Source organism: Peromyscus maniculatus, chromosome 7 (assembly GCF_049852395.1).
Source record: "Peromyscus maniculatus bairdii isolate BWxNUB_F1_BW_parent chromosome 7, HU_Pman_BW_mat_3.1, whole genome shotgun sequence".
In the NCBI taxonomy this organism is placed as follows: Eukaryota; Metazoa; Chordata; class Mammalia; order Rodentia; family Cricetidae; genus Peromyscus; species Peromyscus maniculatus.
In genome coordinates this window covers 41,053,278-41,069,983 of record NC_134858.1, presented here as the reverse complement: position 1 = coordinate 41,069,983, position 16,706 = coordinate 41,053,278, and the positions used below count along the sequence as shown (strand labels likewise).

Sequence of the window (16,706 nt, the reverse complement as noted above, 5' to 3'; positions counted from 1 at the left end):
GTGTGTTTGTGTGTGTGTGTGCGCGCTTGTGTGCAGGTGCCCAAAGAGGCCAGAAGACAACTTCATATTCCCCTGAAGATGGAGTTACAGATTGGGTTGGGTGTTGAGAACTGAACTCCAGTCCTCTGAAAAAGTAAGTTCTCTTAACCACCAACCCATCTCTCCTGCCTCACATATGTTTTAAAGTAGGAAGAATATATGAGTTGGATATATACATGTGAATGTCTTTTAATTTATATATATGTCTGTGCATATGTCTGTGTGACTATATGCTACATGCGTGCAGGTGCCCAGAAGAGGGATTAGATTCCCTTGGAGCTGGAGTTACATGGGATTATGAGCCATCTGATACGGGTACTGGAAACTGAACTCTTGTTATGGAAGAGTAGCAAGTGCTCTTGAAGTGTTGAGCCATCTCTGTAGTCCTAATGTGAATTTGTTATTGTTGTTAATTTTCTAATTCTTGTGTTTTTCATTCATTTATTCTCTGTGTATGAGGATTTTGTTTTGTTTTGTTTTCCTGAATGTATGTATGTGTGTACATGTACCCTGTGCATGCCTGATGCCCATAGAGTTTAGAAGAGGGCTTCAGATCCTCTAGGACTGGAGTTAGGAATGGTTGTTAGCCATAATGTGAGTGCTGGGAACTGAACCTGGACCCTCTATTGTAAGAGCAGCAATTTCTCTTAACCCCTGAACTGTCTCCATCTCTAGTCCTTCAGTGTTGTGAAGGTTTTGTTTGGGAGTTGTACTTGGCTTGGATTTTTTTTTTTTTAATTTAAGTTTAATAAAAAGACAAGGTTCTCTGTGAAGCTTTGGCTATCCTAGAACTCCCCCTGTAGACCAGGCTGGCCTCAAATTTAAAAATCTTCTTCCCTCTGTCTCCCAAGTGCTTGGAATAAAGGCGTGCGTCACCAGCCTGTCTTGGCTTCTGTCTTTGAAGGGGTGGATGCTATTGTAGAAGATTGGTCTTTGTATTCTTATTTTACCTACTGTATTGTTCTTCTTTGTTGGTTTCTGTAGACTGTAGGACTGGGAAGGAAACTGGCATGGTCCAGGGTGGTAGAAATAATGCTATTGACTTCTAGGAGTCAGCAAAGGGTGATGTGGGGTCTGTCATTCTGCCTCTCTCCTATATTTTTATTTCAATGCACAAACTGTTAAACTTCTGAGTACATACAAACTCAGAAATGTGTCCCAAGTCAAGCAGAGACTAAAAGACAGGTTTTGATATGTTACTTAAATTGGAATACAGCAGCAGTTCACTGGTGCAGTCTTAATGCTGATCAGCATAGAAGTAAGGACATGTGTATGTGTGCGTGTGTGCGCATGTGCCCGTGCGTGTGTGCGCGTGCGTGTGTGCGTGGTTTTTTGTTTTGTTTCTAGACAGGATCTAGTTATATAGTCTAAGCTGGCCTTGAACTCCTGATCCTCTTCAGTCTAAGCTTTTCAAGGTGTGTACTACCTCACCTGACTTGCCATTGTAGTTTCCTGAGTCACTGGAACTGCAGGTTCATGTTGTTGAACCTAGCTACCATTATGTCTTCCTCGTAATTCTGCTGGTCAAGTTGTATGGAAGTGGGAGGAGAACTATATACATTGGATGCCTACTTCATTGGCAGTTCGGAGGCCCTTTCACCCACATTTTATAAGATAAGATAGTTTTTATCTCTTTATAGGTAAGGGTATTGAGGCTCAGAGGCTAAGTTTTTTCAAGGTAAATGACTGAGGCTGAACATTTTGATATGACTGGTTGGAATAATCTTACCAAATATTAATTGAAAACTTAAATTTAGTCTGTCATATCTCCTAAGCAATTTCCTGACTGGCCCATAAATCTCTTAATCACACTTGGTGCCTTGGTGGCTGCACTTTAGTCTAATTGACCTTTGTATTCTTCATAGTCCTGAGGTAAATCCCGACTCATTGGCACCTTAGGACTGCTGAGGTAGATGTCTTTCTTGTTGACTACTCTTCTGCTGATTCTACAGACTGGACTATTTCTGTGATTTCAGCTCTTAGTGTAAATAGCACCTCATAGAAATCTGTCTGTTGTGTTTTAAAACAGTCACCCAGCACTTTGCTTTATTACCCTACTTTCTCCGCAGAGCCTGATAACCTCTGTCAGATTCAGGGACCTTGTCTTTTCACTTCATTTCCCAGCATATGACATGTATGTTGAGAAAAACTGAAACCATCAGGCTTAGTTAACCCGCCTCTATATCTACATATTTGTTGCTGTCTAAACCCATTCTGTTTCCCTTTCTTCTAGTTGTAGGAGGTGTCTGCTTAGATGGTGTGGTCCTTCTGACCCGCATTCCAAGTTTCATTTCCTATTGTTTTACCAGGAATTTATTATCACTCTTTTTCTCTCTTTGTTCTCAATGTGAAACATGTTCATCTTGCTCTAAAAATATAAACCTGGGCTGGGGAGTGGCTCAGTTAGTACTGCTTGTCTAGGGTGTATGAAGAACCCAGGTTCTATTCCTAGTACTACATACATAAGAAAACAAATAGAATGGTGTCACATACCTGTAATAGTGGCCACCCTGGGATGAGACCTTGTCTTGATAATCAGTCTTCAATCACAAGGCTTTTGTGGTCTTTGTTGTCTTTTTAATTGGCACATTAAAAAAAAAAACCATACTTAGGGTGTATGTTAAGTTCCTAGTTGCTTAGTGTCAGTCTTCCCTCTACTCAAGATGCATTGTATGCATCTTGCTACCATGGAATAGTTTTTATTATTATAAAGTATATTCTGAGCCGTAGCATCAAATTACTGTGAGGTTTGGAATGTAAGGAAAATTGGGAACCATTTGTTTTCTTAATACAAACTTTTAACTACCCAGCTTAGAATATAATGCCCTTTTTTCTTGGTTAAGTTGTTCCTTTTTCAGTACTTCAAAGAATGAGTAGCTTCCTAAAATAATGTTAAAATATTTATGCATCAAGTATTTTTGATGATGTAGCTTGTCTTTATTTGCTAGCCCTACAAAGAGCTATTTTCCGAGAGTGTACCAGAAATGATCTCCTGAGAATAAAATAAATAGTTTTAAAATCTATGTTTTACATAGTTTTAAAGCCTTTTCACTTGGAAGAGTCCATAATGGTTGGCTATTAAATTGGAATTTTGCAGTTTTTTTTTCTTGTTTGTTTTTGTTTTATGGAATCAGGGTCCTCTTGTAGTTCAGGCTGCCATGGATCTACTTGCTTCTGCCTCTTGAGTATTGGCATTATATTGGGAGAATTATAGGTGTGTGCCATTACACCTGGCAGCTGGGATCTATTTTAAGGAAACATGCCTAAGCATGTGTCTCACCACGATACTCTTCATGAAGAGTTGAAAACAATGTAATTCAAATAGGAAGGTTAGGTAGCTAAGATATATTTATTGAATGAATAATTTAAATGTCACAAAAAAAATTTATAACATGCTTTTGGCAACCACAAGAAGGTTTGTCTGTAAGTGCTCTGCCAGTGATCCTTTTTTTTTTTTTTTTTTGGTTTTTCGAGACAGGGTTTCTCTGTGTAGCTTTGTGCCTTTCCTGGAACTCACTTGGTAGCCCAGGCTGGCCTCGAACTCACAGAGATCCACCTGGCTCTGCCTCCCGAGTGCTGGGATTAAAGGCGTGCGCCACCACCGCCCGGCCCAGTGATCCTTTTTTTAAAAAAATTTATTTACTTTTTATTTATATGCATTGGTGTTTTGCCTGCAGGTATGTGTGTATGAGAGTGTCATGTCACATCTTGGAGTTGCAGTGTTGAGCATGTGGGTGCTGGGATTTGAACCTAAGTCCTTTGGAAGAGCAGTCAGTACCCTTAACCGCTGAGCTGTCTCTCCAGCCCCACCTGCTAATAGTCTTTAGCTATACCCTTGCCTAGTGCTTTCTTTTCTTCCATTCTCTCTTCATCCCTCATTCCTCCTCTTCCCCTTTCTTTTTGTTTCTTGAGACCAGGTCTTATGTATCCCAGACTAGCCTTGAACTCTTGATCCACCTACCTCCACTTCTGAGTACTGGATTTGCATAAGTGTGCCATTACACCCAGCTAATACAGATATTTACTCTATTTAATATTTTCGTTTTGCAGTTTTATAGTTTTTGATATCCTGTAGTTAGGTCTCTGTACTGATTGTAGTTTGTTGTTTGTTTTGGTTTTTTTAGTGGTAACAGGGATGGATGTAGGTTAACCAAGTATGTAGATCTCGTTGGGTGAATTATTATGTTTTCTGGATCAACCACATTTGGAGACAGAATGGAACATTATCATTCCTTCTGGTCTAGACAACTTTGTGGAGCCTGGTATCTTTGTGCATGTCTGAAGTCCCCATTTCTTTCATTTCTGGATTTTTTAAACTATGCTTTGTAATCTAGGCAGGCCTTGAGTTTGAGGCAATCCTGCAACAGACTTCTGAGCTCTGGAATTATAGACATACTCTACCATACTTAGCTTAACTCGTCTTTTTCTAACCAGACACTGGCAGTTAACAAAGTTAGAAAATACAGAACATTTATCTAGGCCAGTGGTTTTTAACCTATGGGTCACAACCCTTTTGGGGTTGCATATCAGATATTTACATTATAATAGTAGCAAAATTACAGTTATGAAGTAGCAATAAAATAATCTTTTTTTTTTTTTTTTTTTTTTTTTTTTTGGTTTTTCGAAACAGGGTTTCTCTGTGTAGCTTTGCAGAAATAATCTTATGGTTGGGGTCACCACAACATGAGGAACTGTATTAAAGGGTCTCAGTATCAGGAAGGTTGAGAATCACTGCTCTAGGCAGTGAGAAATTTTGAGGTAAAGTTCTGAAAGATGAATCGAGCTTTAAGAACTGAGTCTAATGTTTGAGGCAGTCTCAAACTTTAAAATTACTAGTTCTGGATGACAGCCAAGTGGTTGAGTCAAAATCATTCATGTCAAGGAGGACAAAACATAGGAAATGGACCCTGGGAAACAGTTGGGTTGGCTCCCACAGGGCCTGAGTTTTAGGAATAAGAATGAAACAGAAATAGGGGGCTGGAGAGATGGCTCAGAGGTTAAGAGCACTGGTTGTTCTTCCAAAGGTCCTGAATTCAATTCCCAGCAACCACATGGTGGCTAACTACCATCTGTAATGAGATCTGGTGCCCATTTCTGCAGAAAACTGTATACATAATAAATAAATCTTAAAAAAAAAAAGAATGAAACACCACCAAACTACAAACTGAGGAAACTATCAGCTTCAAGCAGAAAAAATACAAAACACTAGCTACTAAGTTATAAGGTAACACTGCTGAAAGCTGTTGTGGGATGCTGTTTATCCTTAAGGAAATGTGCACAAATATCTGTTCATCCCAAATAGGGAACTGACAAGTCCAACATGATAAACCAATGAGTTGGTGTGTGTTTAATTTTATGTGTATGAGTGTTTTGCCTACATGTATGTCTGTGCACCACCTGTGTGTTTGGTGCCCGTGGAGGCCAGAAAAGGGCACACACTAGAACTGGAGTGTGAATTGTGAGCTGCCGTGTGGGTGCTAGCTAGCAGTCTGAAGGGGGAGTCTTTAGAAGAGCAGCCAATGCTCTTAAGTATTGAGCCATCTCTCCAGCCCCAAACCAATAAGTTTTATTAAGGTCACTTACAGAGGTGTGGGTGAAGGATTACTTATAGGAGCAAAAATGACTCAAAGATAGCTGGGTTACCAAAGCCCACCCCAGCATGGGTGCCAGCTCACAAAATCTGGGAACCTGCGGGCAGCTCAACAGGTAGCTCAGTTGGTTGGTCTCGGTTTCTTTTAGGCAGCTTAATTCATCTGAGTGTCTCTTGACAGTCATTACAGTTTGTATTTGGTGGGGAGGAGGGACCTAGTATACTTGCTGTGGAACAATCCTTTTCTACACTATGAATATGTATTACTCTCATTGGTCAATAAAAGGCTGACAGGCCGGTAGCTGGGCAGGAATTTAGGTGGAAAAGCCAAACTGAGAATGATAGGAAGAAGGATGGAGTCAGGAGAAATGCCAGCCAGCCACTGGAGGACAGATAAAACCATGAGCCATGTGGCAAAACATCTGATCACGGTATCTGGTCAGTTTCAGAGACTTCCTGAAGCCTTTGAGTTTATTTCTTGTACTTACTTTTTTGTTCTGTTTTTTTTGAGTTGGTAACTCAGGCCTAAAACTTGAGATATTCCTGTCTCTACCTTGGGTACTGAGACTGCAGGTATGCTCAGCCATTCCTGATCCATGCCATTCCTTTTAAATGACAATTAAAATGTTTTAAGATATTATAAAGTACTTAGGAGTTCTGGTTGGGTTTTTACTTATTTATTATTATTTTAAAAATCAGATAAACAAAACACACACACACACACACACACACACACACACACACACACACACACAGTGTACAAATTTTTAACCTAATAGTATTGTATTGCTGATCTGTTTCCAAGTTGGTTGTGTCAGTTTAAGTTGTTGTAGGCAGTATTTAAATGTGTCTTTTGCTCCATTTTTTTGTCATTTGTTGGTGTGGCCAATTTGTTATTTGTCTGATTGTTATTGTAGGGTTTTCAGTCTAGAATGAGTAATGGGGTTGGGCGCCATCTTGTGTCTTTTATTTTTATTTTTATTTATTTTTTATTTTTTTATTTTTTATTTTTTTGGTTTTTTCGAGATAGGGTTTCCTGTGTAGCTTTGTGCCTTTCCTGGGACTCACTTGGTAGCCCAGGCTGGCCTCAAACTCACAGAGATCCGCCTGGCTCTGCCTCCCAAGTGCTGGGATTAAAGGCGTGCACCACCACCACCACCACCACCACCACCACCACCACCACCACCACCACCACCACCACCACCACCACTCACCACCACCACCCACCACCACCACCACCCACCACCACCACCACCACCACCACCACCACCACCACCACCACCACCACCACCACCACCACCACCACCGCCCGGCTGTGTCTTTTATTATTGATACCATCTTTTGTAAGGATCGTTTTAAGTCTTAACAGCTTGTGTATTGGATTATCTTTCTTAGTGACTTGTAGGTGTTGTTTATATCTTGCATATATTTATTTGGGTATATGCTGCTGGTGTCTTCTGACTGGTTAATGATATTACTGTTTGTTGTCTTCCTTCCTTCCTTCCTTCCTTCCTTCCTCCTCCTCCTCCTCCTCCTCCTCCTCCTCCTCCTCCTCCTCCTTCTTCTTCTTTTTCTTTTTCTTTTTCTTTTCTGGAGCTGAGGACCGAACCCAGGACCTTGTGCTTGCTAGGCAAGCACTCTACCACTGAGCTAAATCCCCAACCCGACTGTTGTCTTTCTTTTGCTTTTAATTTTTATTTTTTAGACAGGATCTTCTATGGAGCCCAGGCTGCCTTGAGCTCACAAGTGTCCTACACCAATGCCCTAAGTGCTTCAATTTACAGACATATACTACCATGCTCTGATTTTTTTAATGATATCTTGTTAAACAGAAGTTATTTCTTATTTTTTTCTTTGCCTCTCCCCACTTTTGAAGTAGTAGAATTTTTTTTTTTAAGATTTATTTATTATGTATACAGTGTTCTGCCTACATGCCAGAACAGGGCACCAGATCTCATTACAGATGGTTGTGAGCCACCATGTGGTTTCTGGGAATTGAACTCAGGACCTTTGGAATAGCAGCCAGTGCTTTTAACCTCTGAGCCATCTCTCCAGCCCCGAAGTAGTAGAATTTAAATAATGTTTTCCTTTATCGTTTGTTGTTGTCATGGTTCTGTTTAGGGAAAGCCTTTCTTTACTATGAAGTCATGTAGCTAGTTTTCATGTATTATAAAGTGCCCTAGACTTGCCATTCACATTTGGGCCTGTAATCCACAGAGAATGTGATAGGCTAAGGTGATGGTTTAGTTCTCTTTTATCCCATTGTGGATACTCAGTTATCCTAGTAATTTTTTTGAGAAATGCCACTTCCTTGACACAAAGGCAAGATCTACATCTGTGTGGTCTGTTTCTGGACTTTTTGACTTTGTGTCTTTTCCAGACATGGGAATAATTGGCATAGATAGCACAAATTAGACAATAGGAATAAATGCAGATTACCAGTTTTTGTATGAAATAGATGATGGGCCATTTAGAAATAAAGATTGTTATATTGGATTCTTTTTTTTTTTTTTTTTTTTGGTTTTTCGAGACAGGGTTTCTCTGTGTAGCTTTGCGCCTTTCCTGGAACTCACTTGGTAGCTCAGACTGGCCTTGAACTCACAGAGCTCCACCTACCTCTGCCTCCCGAGTGCTGGGATTAAAGGTGTGCACCACCACCGCCCGGCGTTATATTGGATTCTTAATCTAGATTTAAGAGCTGAGTGTGGTGACATATTCATGTAATCCTGGCACTTGAGATACGAAGGCAAGGACAGCCTACATGACACTTCAGAACAGTGGACTCTGCAGGGGCTGCAGAAACGGCTCAGCGATTAGGAGCAGTTGCTGCTCTAGAGGACCTGGGTCTGATTCCCAGCACCCACATATTGGCTATAACTCCAGTTCCAGTAGACCTGACACCCTCTTCTGGTCTCCATGGGCACCAGACACACACAGTGTGCACAGGCAAAACACATAAAATAAAAATAAAGTGAAAACAAAAAACAAAGCAGCCAAATCCCCCAAACACAAATCTCATTTTAAAAGAGACCCACTTAAAACCAGGAACTCAGGAAATTTGAAAGTAAAAGATGAGAAAAAGAACTACCAGCAAATCCTGAGAATTTTGAATTTACTGATAAAAGGTGATAGGTGTATGTAATGTAAAGAGAAACCAGAGCATTTTCATTTTCTTAGGAAGAAATGGGCATCTCAGTTCACTTTCAAGCATTTCTGGGCAGAAGGCCTTTATGGTCTTGTTCCTTGGTGGCTACCAAGACTGAAGCCTATGGACACAGATATGTCTTCCAGGATGGCCTTGTCCTTACTGTTTGGCCCTGTACTCCTTGCTTCTTGCTTTTTTTGTTTGTTTGTTTTGTTTGTTTGTTTTTTGTTTTTTCCAAACATGATTTCTCTGTGTTAACAGCCCTAACTTCCTAGCTGTCCTGGAACTCACTTTGTAGACCAGGCTGTCCTCAAACTCAAGAGATCTGCCTGCCTCTGCCTCCCAAGTGCTGGGATTAAAGGCGTGCATCACCACTCCTGGCTCCTTTCCTTTCCTTTCTTACTTTTTTTTTTTTTTTAAAAACAGTCTTTTACTATGTAGCCTTGTCTGGCTTGAACCACTCTATGTAGACCAGTCTGGACTTGATCTCACAAATCCATCTGTCTCTGCCTCCCAATTGCTGGGATTAAAAGGGTGTACCACCATGCCTGGCTGGAATTTTCTTTCTTTGTTGAGGGGGTCAACTGTCAGCTATACATTTGTAAGTAAATTTTATTTTTCTCTTCTTTTTTTTTTTTTTTTTACTTTTCCTTCCTTCCTTCCTTTTTTTTTTTTTTTTTTTTGGAGACAGAGCTTGCTGTGTAGACCAGGCTGGCCTTGAACTTTCAGATATTTACCTCCCTATTGCTGGAATTAAAGTGTATGCTACCATGCCCTGCCTGCTGTATTTTATTTCGTGAGGTGGCTCACAACTGCCTGTTACTCTAGTTCCAGGGGATCTGACTCTCTTCTGGATTCTGTGGGTACTTGCACTCACATACACATGCCCCAACACATGCACACTCATACATGTAACTTAAGTAATTCAGAAAACTACCCATCTGTGTAGGAGGGCCACTAGTACAGAATGATTGATTGCCTATGGCATTGGGTTACAGATAATTTATTATCCTCACGTATCTTTCATATTTATGCCAACAGCACATATTTCGTAGCTCATAACTTAAAGGAAAGCTGTCCTTAAGGTCCTCCGAATAATAGCCCTTTTTCTCCCTTTGTTGCAGGTGGTGCGGTTGTGTCAAAACCCAAAGCTGGCGCTCAAGAACAGCCCACCTTATATCTTAGACCTGCTACCTGACACCTACCAGCATCTCCGCACTGTCTTGTCAAGATATGAGGGGAAGATGGAGACCCTTGGAGAAAATGAGTATTTTAGGGTGTTCATGGAGAATTTGATGAAGAAAACCAAGCAGACTATAAGCCTCTTCAAGGAGGGAAAAGAAAGAATGTATGAGGAGAATTCTCAGCCTAGGTAATGGAGAAATACTGCACAAATATTAATTCAGGTCTGTGACTGTCAGATGGTAAAGTTAGAAATAGTTGAGTTGCTTTGAATTTTATTTTAATAGGAGTAGAAAGCTCACATTTGATATAAAGGGTTTTGATAGGCATTTGGCCATTGTTGGATCAGATTTAACTATGAAAGAAAGTGATTTATACACATGAAAAAGGTTGCAGGCAGTTGAGCCTTTGGATCCCTAAAGGTAGCAGACGTTTGTGTGTAGATGAGAGTTTGAAAGAGGGTTGTATACATAATAAATAAATAAATCTAAAAAAAAAAAAATGATTTGAAAGAGGGTTGAGGTTAAGCTGAGGTTGAGGAGAAAAGATAAGATCTTAGCAGAAGCTGCAGCAGATTGACAAATCACAAGTCAGATAAAGGCAAAGAAGATAATGCTTGAGATTGCTTTTTTTTTGTTTTTTGTTTGGTTTTTTTCCCCCAAACTTTATTTATTTATGTTAATTTTTGAGACAGGGTTTCTTTGGAACTCACTCTGTAATCCAGGCTGGCCTCCAACTCAGAGATCTGCCTGTCTCTGCTTCCTAGTGCTGGGAATAAAGGCGCCTCACATTTTTCAATTTTTAATACTACTTTTTACACATATACAGGCGTGTGTGTGCGTGCGTGCGTGTGTGCGTGCGTGTGTGTGTGTGTGTGTGTGTGTGTGTGTGTACGTACAGTGTATAGGTAAGGGTTCTTTCTCTCCCTCCACCGTGTGGGTTTGGGTATTGAACTCAGATCATTTGATAGCAAGTTCCTTTACCTGCTGAACCTCTTTTTTTGTTATTGTTTTGTTTTTAAATAAAGCAAATTGAACTGAAATTTTCTTTATGTGTAAGAATAATTTTTAACTGGAATAAATAGAGGCAAACACAATACCCGCCTTCCCCTGGTGTTGGAGGTGGAACCCAGGGCCTCATGCATGCTAGGCAGGTGCCCTGTCACCAAATGCAGGTTAGGCTATGTTACATGTTACTAGTTTGGTTGTAAATACCTACTGGAAAAAACTAGATCATAGCTTTTATCCAGTTGGAAACAAATATTAACTTATCTGGAGCAGATAGTATAAATTCCAGTCGTTCTTTTCTGCCCTAAATGCTGAGGATGGAACCCAGGCCTTTTGAGTACTAGGCAAGTACTGTTCAGCTGAGCTATATTCCAGCTCTCTACGAGGAGTTTTTTTAGCAAGTGATTTAGTCCTCTTATCCCTGCCCTGGTTATTTTGAGACAGGTCTTACTGTGTTTCTGAGACTAGCCTGAAACTCCCCCTTATAGCCCAGGCTTGCCTAGAACTCACTATGATCCTTTTGTCTCAGTCTCCTGAGTTATTGGGATTGCAGCTCTGGGCCACCATGTTTTTGCTAGGGTAATTTTTTCTTTTTGAGTGGACTCATATTGTAGCCCAGGCTGGCCTATGTGTATCCTGAGCTGGTTTTGGAAATGCATTCTTTGTTTTGTTTTTCGAGACAGGGATTCTCTGTGTAGCTTTGCACCTTTCCTGGAACTCGCTTTGGAGACCAGGCTGGCCTCGAACTCACAGAGATCCGCCTGCCTCTGCCTCCCGAGTGCTGGGATTAAAGTTGTGTGCCACCACCGCCCGGCCCAGGAAGTGCATACTTTAAAAGAGCTTATCCTGGTTTACTTTTTACTACTGCTCTCTGGTTTAGTCTCTCAAGTCCTAGATAGAGTAACTTCCCTTTGAGGAGTGTCTTGAATTAGGAATAGTAATTTTTTTTTACCAGGTTACTGTGCATGATTCCCTTAGTAACCTGAATGGTGTTTCCTACTCTTTTGGCTTTGTTGACTTCGATTTTGGCAATTCCATCTTAAAATTTTTTGCCATATCATTTTTGCCTTTACTATAACAAATTATTCAGATATAATATGAATCTTTTCTTTTTTGGAAAGGTCTCTAGTGACTAAATTCAGTCTGTAGAAACCTGTCTTTTGGTTTACATTCAGGTGTGTTTTATTCTACTAAATGTTTAGATGTTTATGGACTTGTTAAAATGAAATCTTAAGGGCAGGGGAGATGGCTGAGTGGGTAAAAACCTTCAGTGCTGGAGGTGGTGGGAGTAGAAAGAACCCAGAGGCTCACAGCCAGGCCGGTGTAAAGATGGTGAGCTCCGAGTTCAGTGACAAACCCTGTCTGTACACATGGATATAATGTGCACATATACAAATGAGACTTTAAGTGGTAGAGCACTTTCATAGCATGCACAAGGCCCTGGGTTCAGTCTCTAGTTAATCATTTTATGTTGTTTTTGTTTGTTTTTCTAGTACTAGGGATCAAAGAATTGCAGTTGGCTTTAAAAATCAACTTAAGTCATTAAGGAGCAAAACTTAAAAATGTATTTGTCAGCTATTTTAAACTAGGTTCTCATTTTAGGAGATGAGAAGAGAGATACTGAAATACAATGTAATGTGTCAAGGATTTAATAGGATATGTACAGATTGCTGTGAGAATGCAGTTTTATCTTTTGGATGGTATCAGAGGTGACACAGGAAATGTTGATCTGAATTAGATTTTGAAGGATGAGTAGACTAGTCTAGGACAGTGATTCTCAACCTGTGGGTCATGACCCCAGACCAAATGATCCCCTCACAGGGGTCACATATCAGATATCCTGCATATCAAATACTCACTTTATGACTCCTAACAGTTGCAAAATTACAGTTATGGAGTAGCAACGAGATAGTTTTATGGTTGGGGGTCCACCACAACATGAGGAACTGTATTAAAGGGTCGCAGCATCAGGAAAGTTGAGATCCACTGTTCCAGGTAGAGAAGTCAGCCTGTAACACAGTAGCAGGAACCTGCAGACTGTATGTTTAAGGAATGTGGGAAGTCTGGTTTGTCTAGAATTACTGGAGTTAGATTGTAAGGATTGGTTTTGACTCTAGACTGTCTCTTACAGATAATCAGTTGTCTAGAACAATTTCTTTTTTAAAAGAGCATTAATATATAACATATATATATATATATTTTATACATATTTGGGGCTTGGTATTATCATTGAGGTGGGCTCTTGCTATATTGTTCAGGCTGCTCCAAACTTTGGGGCTCAAGTGGTCCTTCTGTTTCCCCTCCCTGAGAAACCGAAAATAGAAGCATGCCACTGTACTCACTTAGAAATCTTAAAAATTTGTTTTTATCTGTGTGTGCAGGTGCACATGCAGGCACCTCTGGTGAGGAGAGAGAGGCGGAGGGAGGAGTAGATTGGAGAGCATTTCGCCAGAGTTGGCTCCCTCCTTCCACTGTGTGGGTTCCAGGGTTCCAACTCAGGTCATCAGGCTAGGCAGCAAGCCATGAAGTTCCCTCTGGCAAGTGTCTTTACCCACTGAGTGGTCTTGTCTGCTCTAAAAACATTTTTGCCGGGCGGTGATGGCACAGGCCTTTAATCCCAGCACTCGGGAGGCAGAGGCAGGCGGATCTCTGTGAGTTCCAGGCCAGCCTGGTCTACAGAGTAAGTTCCAGGGAAGGCGCAAAGCTACACAGAGATATCCTGTCTCGGAAAAACAAAACAACAAACAAACAAACAAAAAGTCTAATTTTGGTAATAACAAATTATATACTTTGTTATACAGTATGTATTTATATTTAGTCATTGCAAATGCATAAGAAAGTACTTATTTTAGCCAGGTCAAATTACATGCTTCATATGCTGCTGTGTATTAGCGATACACAACCTGCTATAATAATCTATGTTTACTACATAATAAAAACCCTGATTAAGACAATAAAAGCCAGGGCTGAGGATGTAGCTCCTTGATAGAGTACTTACCCAGCATGCAAATAGCCCTTGGCTAGATCCCCAGCACCACATAAACTTGGCATGGTGATGCATGCCTGTGATCACAGAACTCAGAAGGTAGAGACAGAAGGATCAAAGAATTTCAAGGTCACTCTCCAATATGTAGTGAGTTTAAGGCCTGCCTGGGATATATGAGACCCTTTTCCAAAATGTAAAAGAACAGAACTTCCCACAACTCACAATGAAAGCATTACTATTTCATTTTTCTGGATGAGGAAAGAGAAATCACATAGCTGAAAAAATGGCTAAGAAAACCTGCAGTTGGCTTCAAAGTTTGTCTACTTTGGAGCCTGTCCTAGATCTCGCTCTGTAGGCCAAGCTGGCCCCGAACTCACAGAGATCCACCTGGCTTTGCCTCCCGAGTGCTGGATTAAAGGCATGTGCCACCACTTCCCGGCTAGACTATTTTTATAAGTAAATACCTTTGCCTTGTCAGGCATGGTGGTGCATGCCTTTAATCCCAGCACTTGGGAGGCAGAGGCAGGTGGATCTTTGTGAGTTCGGGGCCAGCCTGGTTTACAAAGGACAGCCAGGACTTAACACAGAGAAACTCTGTCTCGAAACCCCCCCCCCCCAAAAAAATACCCCACCTTTGCCCCTATTTTAAACATTACTGTTTCTATCAGTGCCTGTCTCTCTCAATTTTACTTCCCAAATATGAGGAATGGGTTTCTGACTTATTTTTTGGTTGCTTACAGGCTTTTTTGTTTTTATTTTTATTTTATGTTTTTATTTATATTTTATTTATTTTTTTGTCTGTATGTATGTCTATGCACCATAGGCATACAGTGCCCATAGAGGTCAGAAGAGGATGTTGGATCCCCCTCAGGAACTAGAGTTATAGTTGAAAGCCACCATGTGGGTGCTGGGAGTTGGACCCATGACCTCTGGAAAAGTAGCCAGTGCTCTTAACTTACTGAGCCATCTTTCCAGCGCCAGACATTTAAAAATAATTTTTAATACACATTCGATTCATATACTACAGAGCTCTGTAGTTAATTTTTTAATCAACCTAACACAAGTTAGTCATCTGTCTGAGACAAGGAAACCTCAGTTGAGAAATGTCTCTATCAGATTGGCTGGCTATAGGCAAGTTTCTGGGGAATTTTCTTGGTTAATGGTTGATGTGGGAAGGCCCAGCCTACTATGGTCAGTCCCACCTTTTGGTAGATGGTCTTCAAAAAAAGAAGCTGAAGCTGGTTGTTGGTGGGGCGTGCCTTTAATTTTAGCACTCAGGAGGCAGAGGCAGGTGACTCTCTGTGAGTTTGAGGCCAGCCTGGTCTACATAGTGAGTTCCAGGACAGCCAGGGCTACACAGAAAACCCCAGCCCCGGCGGGGAGGGGGTGGGGGAAGAAGGAAAGAAAGCTGAGCAAGCCATTAACCTGTACTCCTCCATGGTCTCCTTTTCAGTTACTGCCTTGAGTTCCTTAGGTTCTCAGTCTTCCTAACGCAGTGACCCTTTATTATAGTTCTTCATGTTGTGGTGACCTCCAGCCATAAAATTATTTCATTATTTATTCATAACTGTAGTTTTGCTACTGTTATGAATCGGAATGTAAATATTTGTAGATAGAGGTTTGCTGGAGGGGTTGACCCACAGGTTGACTATAAGCTGGAAGGTGAAGTCAACACTTTACTCCACCTGCTGCTGTGTCTGCCTCTTGAGTGCTGGGATCAAAGATGTTTGCCATCACACCTGGCTTTTTTCTTTCATTTTCTTGTTTATCTTCACAGCAGTAGAAAGCAAACCAGGACAGACTCGTTTTTAAAGTAGACATTTCCATTTTTTTGTTTACGAAGTCATACAACTGTCACCACAACTTAATTTTGGAACATTTTCATTGCTCCAAAAGGAAATCCTACAGCCATTAGCAATTACTTTATCAAGCTTACTTCTAGCCTAGTCACCAGTATTTACTTTTTATATCTGTAGATTTGCCTCATCTGGACATTATATAAAATATATTTCATATAAGTAGAGCCATATAATGTGTATGGCGTTTACTTAGTGTCTGTTCTCTTTAATTTAGCATGATTTTACAGTTTGTCCATATTTATAGCTTGTATACATACATTCCTTCTTAGGTGGGGAGGGAAGCTAACTGAGACGGGTGCACACTATACCCTAGGCTATCCCAGATCTCAACAGGTAGCCCAGGCTGGCCTTGAATGTTCAAGTCCTCCACAGCCTTTTGAGTGCTGGGACTACAGGTATGAACTACTATATCCACTACTTCATTCATTCTTTTTTTCCCCCCTGTGTAACAGCCCTGACTGTCCTGTAACTTGCTCTATAGACCAGGCTGGCCTCTGCTTCCTGTGTGCTGGGATTACAAGCATGCACCACCACTGCCTAGCTACTTCATTCTTTTTGATAGTTATTTCTCAGTGTTTGAGACATTTTGTTTTAGATACTTTTAGTATTATAGTTTACACTTTTTAGTTACTATAAGTAATATTGCTGTGAAGATTTGTGTACAGATTTTTGCACTGCTGTTTTTTCTTCTCTTTATTACATCCTAGGAGGGAAATTGCTGAGTTGTAGAACAATGACTTTTCACTTTTTGAGACTGTTTAGGAAGTGGCCTCTGTTCTACCCCCTCTAGCACGGAATAAGGTTCTTTCTAACTTCTCACCAGCACTTGTTATGTAGCCATCTGCAGCATGTGAAGCAGTAACTAGAGGTTTTCAAATACATTTATTTCCCTAGTGAA

General features: G+C 40.7%; 1 protein-coding gene across 3 annotated transcripts in view; it reads left to right on the top strand.

Annotated features, from left to right (window-relative positions):
- Cbl (Cbl proto-oncogene) overlaps nt 1-16,706 on the top strand; it is an 84,388-nt gene that overhangs the window by 16,768 nt on the left and 50,914 nt on the right. For 2 of the 3 annotated variants that reach the window (XM_076576079.1, XM_076576080.1), the window contains exon 2: nt 9,899-10,146. In XM_076576079.1, the coding sequence (XP_076432194.1) occupies nt 9,899-10,146 (248 nt within the window). Of the gene's footprint in view, nt 1-9,898; nt 10,181-16,706 lie in introns of those variants that run through there. The other variant, XM_076576081.1, reaches the window with a different exon arrangement.